Source organism: Babylonia areolata, chromosome 1 (genome assembly GCF_041734735.1).
Source record: "Babylonia areolata isolate BAREFJ2019XMU chromosome 1, ASM4173473v1, whole genome shotgun sequence".
NCBI classification, from domain to species: domain Eukaryota; kingdom Metazoa; phylum Mollusca; class Gastropoda; order Neogastropoda; family Buccinidae; genus Babylonia; species Babylonia areolata.
In genome coordinates, this window is record NC_134876.1 from 65,089,651 (window position 1) to 65,101,808 (window position 12,158).

The window sequence follows — 12,158 nt, forward strand, 5'->3', positions numbered from 1 at the left end:
ACACACACACACACTCAATAACTCACACACACACACACACACACACACACACACACACACACACACACACACACTCAAAAACTCACACACACACACACACACACACACACACACACACTCAAAAACTCACACACACACACACACACACACACACACACACACTCAATAACTCACACACACACACACACACACACACACACACACACACACACACACACACTCAAAAACTCACACACACACACACACACACACACACACTCAAAAACTCACACACACACACACACACACTCAATAACTCACACACACACACACACACACACACACACACACACTCAATAACTCACACACACACACACACACACACACTCAAAAACTCACACACACACACTCAAAAACTCACACACACACACACACACACACACACTCAATAACTCACACACACACACACACACACACACACACACACACACACACACACACACACTCAAAAACTCACACACAACAACAACAAGCAACCCACCAACAAGCACATGACGCAGAAGAAAAATCAGGAAATGAAACCAACCAGCCAACCCTCCAATCAAACTTCATCATGTGGCAGACATTTGTTGTTGTTGTTGTTGCTCAGTTGGTGCGTCTTCAGTAGTACCATGACTGACCACAACTGTTCTTCACCTTCTGGCAAGAAATAACTTCGTCTTTCCACGGTCCTTTTCTGCAAAGTCATTGGTTACTATTATAAGGTGACCTCGAAAGTCAGTGTTCCAAAAGGGTGAGGTTCAACATGTGCAAGGACATCCTCCTCCCACTGTGGCATTTGGTCACGATCCACATGTAGTTAGGTCCATCCTCCCTGGGCTCTGATCATTTGTCACAACCACCACCACCACCACCACCACCACCAGACTGGACTTCCTTAACTCACTCAGTACGGCCAGTCCTCTCTTCTCCTCTACACAGACCCCTCGGATGTCCAGTGGGTGTCTGAATGACCCAACCTTTAGCTTCCGTCGTCAGAATTGTGGTATTCTTTGTCAATATTCACCTCTTCAGTATAAGAGCCTTCCGCTTGCAATATTTTGATGATGGTAACTGGGGCGAAACGCTGTTAACGTCGTCTCTTTCGCCGTTCGTATGGAGCGAGTTAAACAATGTGTGGTATTTTCCAGAGAAGAACATCACCATACATCGGAAGACTTAGCTAATTTATCAGACTGCTTGCTTGCTTTGCTTCCTGAAACAAATCAACTCTGCTCCTGCTCCTGTTTGTCGGTCATCATGACCCCGTTTTGCTTTGTCTTCTTTTCGCGTTTAAATATTTTTGGTTGTAGAAGTTTTATCTATACTCACCCCGCCCCCCACCCCTGTCCCCCCCACCCCCCACACACACACACACCCACCATCCCCCAAGAAAAAGAAACGAAACAGTAACTTGCGTGTGTCGTATCTGAATCTGAGTAATTTAATTATTCATTTAGAGGATTTAGTTTTTGTTCGTTTGCTGTTGTTGTTGTTGTTAGTGGTGGAAGTGGTCGTGGTGTTGGTGTTGTTGATTTCTAACAGCATTAGCAAGGTTCGTTTTCGAAATATTTCTTGGTGTGATGGCTCTCTGGACGAATTAGTGTATAAGTTGTTGCTGGGGGGTACGGTGCAGACGAAATTTCCCGCAGAATTCTCCCCTTTTTTTTTGGTTGTTAATGGAGATTATGTTGTCATATTGTTTGATGAATCTGTCCTTGCGCGCGTGCGCGCGCAGTGTGTTTGTGAATGTGTGTATGTATGTGTGTGTGAGTGTGTGTGTGTGAGTGTGTGTGTGTGTGTGTGTGTGTGTGTGTGTGTGAGAGGGGTATTGAGTGTTTGTGTGTGTGTGTGAGTTATTGAGTGTGTGTGTGAGTTAGTGTGTGTGTGTGTGTGTGTGTGTGTGTGTGTGTGTGTGTGTGTGTGTGTGTAGAGTAACCCTAAGTGAGTCCAGTACTTGCTCAAGAAAGAACAACAAATGACACTTATTATTTCATACTTCCCCCCCCTCCCCTTTTTCAACACAGCCCACGTTCAAGCACGCAGCATTCCACAGCCAGACAACCAATCTCAGTGACAGGGCATGGGGTTGGCGCACCTTCTCTTGTTCAAATCCAGAAAATCGTGCCGCCGCTCCACGTAAATGGCACTATTTTTAGCCATCAGGACACGGATACTCCAATTTAGCTCCTGTCATCTTTCCCCCAAAAGTCTCCTCCTATTCGGAACGCATGGTCTTTCCACCACCTCCAAACCCAACCTGAGTGAATGAGTCCCCAGAAGCCACAGGTAGGTACGGGAGGAAGGTATAACCAAAGCGAGCTTTGCTGTCAAGCTGTTAAGACGAATCGCTTTTCTCCGAATCTAGGCCGCGTGCTATGACGTGGTGACACCTTTCTTTCTTGACTCTCAGCCCTTGTCTCGTGTCTGCCTGTCTGAAGTGAGAGGGGGGGGTGGGGGGGAGCTCGTCATGCAGTTTGTCGGAAATTCTCAATTCAGGGACTTTGTACGACAGGTGTGTCGGCTAGGCATTAGTTCGTGCTGTGGGACTTAAAAAAAAAAATTCCCAAAGCGAATTTCCCCCAAAGTTTGCGAAGCTGTTTCTTTCATCCATTGGGATGACGCAGAATGTAAAGCGGTCCTGACAGGTTTTGTCTGGACGTATGACGCAGAAAGCACGGTGAAACTACAGCCTTAAGTCGTGTTGCTCGGTGTACACCGAATTCTTCTGATAGTGAATCATTTATTTATTTTTTTTCTAAAGCTTTCTTACATCGGCAATCTGCGGATGAGTCAAACTGAAATTAAATGATGAATGTTCAGGAACAAGAACAAGAAAAGTATAACCAAACACAACATTGATGCTGGATTGATGGTAACCAGAATAGCTCTAACTATACACATTTGTCACAAAATCTCACTTTTTTCTAACTGTGTGTTCATAACTACGACACAATTTCGGATAATACTAGTAGCAATGAATTATGTATCAAGAATGAGAGAGAGAGAGAGAGAGAGGGGGGGGGGGGGGGAGAGACAGAGATGTGTGTGGTTCGTCCGTCGGGATCGACGAGGACCATCTAGTCATCCTGGTTTGGGCTCTGTGGGTGCGCAGATGACTGGTCAGGCCAATTCGCGCCTGGAAGGTTCTGACGCAGTGTGGACAGGGGATGGTGGCGGCTGTCGGGGACTTGCTGGCACTGCTTTTCCTGGCCTGTCTGCGTTGCTCTGCTGCAGCGATTCTGTTGGCCTCACAGGATTTGGCGCCTTTGTGGACAGCTGAACGCCACTTTGGTCTGTCCATTGCATTCAGCTCCCATGTGTCGTGGCTGATGCTGAAGGCCTTCAGAGAAGCTTTCAGAGTGTCTTTGAAGCGCTTCTTTTGGCTTCCATGGGAGCGCTTGTCATGTTAGAGTTTGCCGTACAGCAGTTTCTTGGGGAGCCGGTGGTCTGGCATGCGAACTACATGGCCTGCCCAGCGCAGCTGGGCCTGCATCAAGATGGTGTAGATGCTGGGCAAGTTTGCACGAGTGAGCACCTCTGTGTCAGGCATCTTCTCTTGCCACTTTATGCCAAGAAGTTTTCTGAGGCTGGTGGTGTGGAAGTGGTTCAGCTTTTTGGCGTGGCGTTTGCAGACCGTCCATGATTCACATCCATAGAGCAGTGTGGTGAGAACTATGGCCTTGTATACTTTGAGCTTCGTCTCCAGGGTGATGCCTCTCCTGTTCCAAACGTTCTTATGGAGTCTGCCGAAGGCAGCGCTGGCTTTGGCAAGTCTGGCATTCACCTCGTCGTCGATGACAAATGTGCGAGGGAGTGTACTGCCCAGGTATGTGAACTTGTCCACCGCGTTCAGTCTTGCCCGTTGATGAAGATGTTTGGTTCAACGTAAGGCTTTCCTGGATCTGGCTGGTGCATCACCCCAGTCTTCTTTGTGCTGATTGTGAGGCCAAAGTTGTCACAGGCAGCAGAGAACTTGTCGACGCTGTGTTGCATGTCAGCTTCGGAGGCAGCGTTGAGAGCGCAGTCATCAGCAAACAGGAAGTCGTTGACGATGTCTGTCCTCACCTTGGTTTTTGCTTGAAACCTGCCTCCTGAGGTTGAAGAGTGAGCCATCTGTGCGGTACCTGATGCCAATGCCTACGTCAGTGTCTCTGAAGGCATCTGTCAGCATGGCTGAAAACATGAGACTGAACAGGGTGGGGGAAAGAACACACCCTTGCTTGACTCCGTTGGAGACAGGGAATGGTTCTGAAGTGTCTCCGTTGTCTTGGACTCGGGCCAGCATCCCATCGTGTAGTTGCCGTATGATGGTGATGAACTTTCTGGGACATCCGTACTTCGACATGATTCTCCAAAGGCCTTCTCTGCTAACAGTATCGAAGGCCTTGGTCAGATCGACATAGGTGGAGTAAAGGTCGGCGTTCTGTTCCTGACACTTCTCCTGGAGCTGCCTGGCAGCAAACACCATGTCGATAGTCCCGCGTTCTTTCCGGAAGCCACACTGACTCTCTGGTAGGAGACCTTGCTCAAGGTGCGCTATGAGACGGTTGAGTAGCACTCTGGCCAGAGTCTTGCCTGCGACGGACAGCAGGGATATTCCACGATGGTCGTCACAGGCCTGACGATTTCCTTTGCGCTTGTACAGGTGTATGATGGAAACGTCTTTGAAGTCCTGTGGAACTGCCTCATGCTGCCAGATGAGCTGGAACAGCTGATGAAGTGATGCAGTGGATGACCAGGATGTCCTATGTGCCTCATCCTGCCCTCAGCACTCCACAATGCTCTGATGCAACCGCCTTCCTCTCCGTTGAACTATGAAGGTTTCTTCCGCAGAGTCCGCCGGATCCAGTCTTCACATGCTTAGGTAGACAAGCCCTAACTCACCGAGGGTTTGAGATCTGTCGGCTACCCTCACCTAGTTTAGCCAGCCTGTCAAAGCCGTTGCCCGTGGGTTGGGCGCTGCCGCATGCTAGCAGCTTCTAGGACCCATAGGTGAGAGCTGGGTGCCGGTGGGGACCAACAGAGGACGAACCACTCCCGGAAGAGCGTGACAAGCCCCCCCTCTAGAGGGTACTACCCCTCCCGTGCACCCCCTAACCCCCAGACAGAGATAGAGAGACAGAGACAGACACACACACACACACACACACACACACACACACACACAGATCGGATGGATGGGGAGGGAGACAAATAGATCGACACGGAGACTGACGGGAAGAGAGAATGGCACATGTATATTTTGATGCAAGCATCTCATTGGACACACACAAAAATATGCCCCCCCCCCCCCCCCCCCCCCAAAAAAAAGAAAAGAAAGAAAACAACAAAAGAAAGACAAAAATCGGAACAAACATCCCTAAGAATAGCTCCCTACCACTGATTTCCAAAATAAGGAGAAACCGCACTCATCTTACCAGCGTCTGAGATACGGACTCGACAAATGTATTTGGGGGGGGGGGGGGGGGGGGGGGGGGTCTCGTTTCCGGCCTGAAAACTGCCTCTACAGTCTGCAAGTTAAATAATGATAAAATACAATAAATAAAAGTTTTTTTGTGTGATTTGCATGAATAACATCAGTACTGTCTGTAGTTAGTTATTAATTTAGTTTTCAGTTTGGGGAAAAGGAAAAGTGTGTCGTTTTCTAGTGCAGTCTGTATCTGGCTCTTCTTTTTCAATGGGGAAGGGATAGGGTTTGTGCGCTCAGGGAAACGAATCGACTCTTTCACATGTATTGCCAAATTCTCAAACAAATGGGTGAAAAACAAACAAGCAAAAACACACACACCAAAATATATAAATAGATTTGGATAGAAGGTTAGGGAAACAATGGACAAACCAATGGTTGAATGTCATTTCAGTTGTACTAATTCCCAACACTCAGCTTATGTCACAGACTGACATAAGTTTATAGTTGGGCCAATAGCAAAGTGAGAGCTGAATTATCAATGTTTTCTCCATTGCAATGGGAAATCATTTACAGCTTAGTCTTTTGTGAAGGACTATGACTCTCAAACTAGGAGGCAAAATTGCACTGGCTCTTAGTGCTGCAGACTTGCGGGGCTAGTTGGCCTTTGGGAAGCATCCCAATTCCGACTGTCCTAAAACCCTCTTGGCCGAGAGAGTGGTGACTTGTAACTTGGGCAAGACACTCTCCACTGTAATCAAATTCTAGCCCAGATCGTCTGGACAGCAGTTACCTCCTCTGCTGTTCTGATGGTCATAGTCGAAAACGGCTGACTATCATACAATTCACAGTCACGTTTATCTATCAGTCTATATCTTTATCTACATATCTGTTAATCACTCGATCTTATCACAGAGGAACTGTCAATGCTCCCGATTTAATTAAAGCGAAACTTAAGCTTTGAGTCAAGTTCTAAACCAAGAACTCCGTAATGCCAGATCCAGCGTTCTTCACGTAGTATCTTGTCCAAAGCAGCCTTTTAAAAATCATGAAACGTTTCATCTTCTGAACTATTTTGTTCGTGAAAACCTTTGAGAACAGGCAACGGGTGGACAGGTCTCATTTAAAGTGTTTCCTGTGAACGTGAGCTCTCTCTCTTCCTCTCTCTCTCCACCCCCCCCCCCCACCCCCCGTCTCTCTCTCTCAGTCTGAGTGTCGCCTGTATACATGAGCTCTCTCTGCGTTTGTCTCTGAGTGTGTATGTGTGTGTGTGTGTGTGTGTGTGTGTGTGTGTGTGTGTGTGTGTGTGTGTGTGAGACAGACAGACAGACAGACAGACAGACAGACAGAGAAAGATCGAGAGAGATAAAGGAATACAGAGACACTAGAGACATAGACAATGACAGAGACACAGCAGAACGAAACAAAACAGGGTGGGACGGCAATACGGCAAGAAACCGAAGAAGGCGGAAGAGAGTGGCAGGCAGGCAGGCAGGCAGGCAGGCAGTGGAGTGGTGGCGTGGTGCAGAGCAGAGTGGGAGGGTGATGGTGACAGGTAGAAGTGGTGGGGGACGGAGGGTGGGGGAGGGGGTGTGTGAGGGTGAGGAGGTGGAGGGGGTTGTGTCACGCGGGCAGACCGAGGCAGCTGACGAAGTGAGGACGCTATATAACACGGAACCCAACCTGCAGCCCCCTGCTAACAAACGTAACAACTAGACCGGCACACAACCAACCAACCACAACCAGCACCAGCATCATCAAGAACTGTAACTTTGTGCTGCCTACCTACCTACCTACCTACCTACTTACTTACTTACCAGCCTTGCCAACAACTATGGCCGGTCGCAACTTTCTTATGAACCTGGCCCTCTGCTTACTTCTTTTGACACCTGCTTTTTCGTTAGGTAAGTCCGTGAGGAACCTACGTGAACTTTCTTTTTGTGTGAGCCAGTGATGAGCGTGTTGATTCTTTTTCCTATCAACTGCTTTTGTGTCTGAACGCGTGTCCACAAAGCAAGTTTAGATAATGACCAGGTGTCTGTGTCTCTGGTCAACTTTAAATCTTGTGTGTGTGTGTGTGTGTGTGTGTGTGTGTGTGTGTGTGTGTGTGTGTGTGTGTGTGTGTGTGTGTGTGTGTTTATTTGTTTGCTTGCAATTGCATTCATTGAGTAATGGAAGTGAGAAGACCTATTCTTGAGCCTGCCGTCAATAATAAACATTTTGCAAAAATAGATAGATAAATAATGAATGAATAAATCAATCAAATGATAATGACGATAATGATAATAATGATAAATGAAGTAATGAATAAACTGGAAAAAAAAACATGTCATAATTTGTTAAAAAGATGTATCTTGCAATATGGTCATTTGACAATGACCATGAGTCTCATATTATCTCATTCTCGTTCTCATCAATAATACAAAATGAATATTGCTCATTGAATTGAAATGGGGTGTTCAGTGATAGTCATACACAGAAAATATTTTGTATATGAAATTAAAAAAAAAATATATTTCTTAAATTCCTTTTGCCTCCGAAAATCATTGAAAAGTGCGTTCATAAGCATGGTGACATTCATTTACGAACGGAAAAAAAGAACATGGAATATCCAGTCACCAGTAAGAGAATGCCTGAGGACATTTTCTTCTGCGTTCTTGGGGCTGCAACTCCATGTTCTCTCATGTGAACGAGTGGGTTTTCACGTGAATGGCCGTATTTTTCTTCGCCATTTTATCAGCATTGCTCCGTTTTCGGGGGTGTGCATTCAGGGCATATTCGTTTGACAATGACCCGTCGAATGTTCACATGAAATTAGTTTTGCACGTGTAAAACATACGAAGGGGATACAGGCACTTGCAGGTCTACATATTATTGCTGACATTTGGAGATCGGAACACTAAGATTTTCACCCTTAGCCCAACAGGCGCCGATATCGGGAATCGAACCCAGGACCCTTGAATAGATCTTAAGTCCAACGCCCCAACCGTTCGACTGTTGCGCCCCAGCATCTGAGGATATAAATTATATCATTGATATTGGCACAACATATAATTATGAGCAAGAAATTTAGTTGTCTTTTGGTTTTCTTCTTGTTGGCTTTTTTGCTCTCTCTCTCTCTCTCTCTCTCTCTCTCTCTCTCTCTGTGTGTGTGTGTGTGTGTGTGTGTGTGTGTGTGTGTCTCCTTCTTTCTTTCTTTTTTCCTTTCGTTCTTGTCGATTTTGTCTTTTGGTCACACTATCCCTGTCTCGACATTTGCTCGTACATTCTCCATTTTTATTCCATTTGGAGCCAGTATTTGTCTTCCAAATATCCCAAGTATGCATTTCGATCTCTCTTCCCCTCCCCTCTCTGTGTGTGTGTGTGTGTGTGTGTGTGTGTGTGTGTGTGTGTGTGTGTGTGTGTGTGTGTGTGTGTTCCATCTGTTCTTTCCTTTCTTGAATTTTTGCTTTCATTATTTATTTATTTATTTCTTGCATTCCTTCCTTCTTTCGTTCACGCTGATTTCTTTCTTCCATTCTTTCTTTACTTTATTTCATTCTTTCTTTACTTCTTTTTTATGTTTTTCTTCCTTCATTTTATTCTTATTAGCACCTGTGGCAGAATTTCCATTCTGTTTACACTCGTTTGTGTGATGAATGATCACCTTGAGAAGTACAGTATTATATTTATGTTGTCATCTCTAAACATTCTAAACCACTCTTGAAAACGTCGACTGGACATCATAAATGGTTATCAAAACTTTGAAATATCGTTTGAGATATATATGAATTAGATGACGTTGTTGACAGTTGTTTTACATCTGTGTGTGTGTGTGTGTGTGTGTGTGTGTGTGTGTGTGTGTGTGTGTGTCCCTGTCTCTCTGTCTCTGTGTTCTTCTCTTTCTCACCAATATCATCAAATATGTAGACTGAAGACTGGTTAATTCTCTATACACAGATATAGAAATTCACTGTTTAACATGTGAAGAGAGAGAGAGAGAGAGAGAGAGAGAGAGAGAGAGAGAGAGAGACGAAATTAAAACTGAGCAAGTTAAAAAAAAAAGGTATGTAAATCAAGACAACCACATACACACACACACACACACACACACACACACACACACCACACACACACACGCAGGCCATTTTGTTTTCTGTAGTTGCTGTTGTAGGTGGATTCGCATCTCACTATCCACATACAAGACTTCTTTGTCCACTCTTTGGAGAACAGTAACAGCGTGACTGACCAGCCTCCTTCTCTCCCTTTGATGATTTACAACTTGCTTAACCACTTCCTCAGCTTAACATATGCAGACGAGTCACGTCGGAAGCACGTCAAGGGACGTGAACGTCCTACCTGGCTTGTCCTTTGATGCCCGGCGACAGGGTCATTTACTTCGGAAACTGTGTGTTACGTATCATTCATCACGGGCTGTTTCGTGACAGCTCTATATATGTGTGTGTGTGTGTGTCTGACGTGTGTGAGTGAGTGAGTGAGTGAGAGGGTGAGAGTGAGTGAGTGTGTGTGTGTGTGTGTGTGTGTGTGTGTGTGTGTGTGTGTGTGTACACGCGCGCATATGTACGCACGCGTGTGTGTTTGTGTGTGTGTGTTTGTGTGTGTGAGAGAGAGAGAGAGAGAGAAAGACAGAGACAGACAGACAGACAGACAGACAGGCAGACTGACAGAGAAACAAAGAGAGACAGACAGACAGGCAGAGAAACAAAGAGAAAGACAGAGAGAGAGACAGAGAAACAAAGAGACAGACGGAGAGAGAGAGATATAGGGAGGGAGAGCTTATACATCAGTTTTTTTCAGACTTGACAATACTACCCATATATATATATATATATATATATATATATTTTTTTTTTTTTTTTTTTTTTTTTTTTTTTTTTTTTACTTTCCTTGCTACCTTTAGGATACCTAAGTATAAGGCACACAGTTTAAACATTTATTTATCATGACTTCCATTAATGTATCTCTCTCTTTTTTTTTTATTTTTTTTTATTATACATTTTTTCATCTTATTTTATTCCTAATTCTGCACCGCCCTTTCACCTGCATATATGGAAAAGAAAGTAGTAAGAAGTGTGTAATTTTAATAGCATGGACGTTTGGATGACCACTCAGTCTAACAATTGGTAAGTGCGGTCTTTCGGGCAGTAGCCATGAAAGAAGAGGGGTGTGTGTGTGTGTGTGTGTGTGTAGTGTGTGTGTTGTGGGGGGGGGGAGGGAAAGGGGAAGGATGGAGGTCGGGGGGGGGGGGGGGGTTGGAGAGAGGGCGAAGGAGTGAGGGAGGGTTCACTGCCATTGCCAAGACATCTGACGAGACATCTTATCCAGTAGACGGAATTCCAGTCATGTCAGACATAACGAATGACCATCTTGAGTCGTTACGGTCCACTTTGTTCCTTCCCCTCCCACCTCCGCCCTCCCCCCCCCCCCTCCTCCTCGTCCCTCCATGTTGGCGTATAGGGTGAAGGGTTTGCAATACGTCCTTTCTTGACTCTCATCTACTGCCTTGGCTAAAAGCTTCTTCTTCTTCTTCGTTCGTGGGCTGCAACTCCCACGTTCACTCGTATGTATACGAGTGGGCTTTTTATGCGTATGACCGTTTTTACCCCGCCTTGTAGGCAGCCATACTCCGTTTTCGGAGGTGCTGAATGGCTGGAGTACTGGATTCTCGTCCTGGTTTTCATGAGTTCGATCCCCGGTTTCGACTTACCTGGTGTGTTAAATTAAGGGCTGAATTTTTTTTCCCCGATACCCCAGGTCAAGAAATGAGCAGAGACGTGTTTGTGTCCGAACCCTCTTCGCGTGTATACGCATGCAGAAGAGCAATCACGCACGTTACTGATCCTGTAATCCATGTCAGTGTTCGGTGAATTATGGAAACATGAACATATTCAACATGCACACTCCAGAAAATGGAGTATGGCAGCCTAAATGGCGTGGTAAAAACGGCCATATACGTAAACTCCCACTCGTACATTCGAGTGAACATGAAAGTTGCAGCCCACGAACGAAGAAGTAGAAGCTCTATCGTATTTTTATGCTTTCAATTAGATTTGAACGTTACACAAACATCTATCAAAAATGGACGCTGGGAGATGGGAAAAAGAATGGATTATGAAATCACAGTCTAATGAATACTCATTCCAAAGACCATGGGTGTGCAGGTGTCCAACAGAGCTTGACGTGTGTGTTTTTTTCCAGTGTGACTTAACTCTATTCCTCAGGACATTCCAACGTTTTCTTACTTTGATTGTAATGTATCATGTTTCAGATTCCTCAGTCAAAATATTGCAGTCAGGGTATATTTCTGTATGTTAGCCCACAGTGTTGTTCTGCCTTTATTCACAACCATCTATCTTAAACCTTTTTTCACTGTCTGTCTGTCTGACTCTCTCTCTCTCCTTCCCTCTCTCTCTCTTTCCCGCTCTCTCTCTTTCTAATCGCAAACGCAAAAGTGTGTGTGTGTGTGTGTGTGTGTGTGTGTGTGTGTGTGTGTGTGTGTGTGTGTGTGTGTGTGTGTGTGTGTGTACACAGAAGGCACATTCATCATGTGCTTATTTGAACAGGATATTAATTTCTTTTCTATTCTTTTTATTTCTCTTCGTTTCCTAGAATGGCTACTCTTGAATCCTTATCCTCATCATTAATACCACCACCCAACATTTTTGTTTCTTTCCTTTCTTTCTTTTTTTTTTTTTTTTTTTTTGAGAAATAGGATTCATGTCGTCGAGTA

The 12,158-nt window shown here is 45.2% G+C and overlaps 1 protein-coding gene across 1 annotated transcript in view; it reads left to right on the plus strand.

Annotated features, from left to right (window-relative positions):
• The first annotated feature begins 7,110 nt into the window (after nucleotides 1-7,110).
• LOC143285663 (uncharacterized) overlaps nucleotides 7,111-12,158 on the plus strand; it is a 51,582-nt gene continuing 46,534 nt past the window's right edge. Inside the window, 1 exon segment of the mRNA XM_076593062.1 lies at nucleotides 7,111-7,332. Within this exon segment, the coding sequence (XP_076449177.1) occupies nucleotides 7,263-7,332 (70 nt within the window). The 5' untranslated portion in view covers nucleotides 7,111-7,262.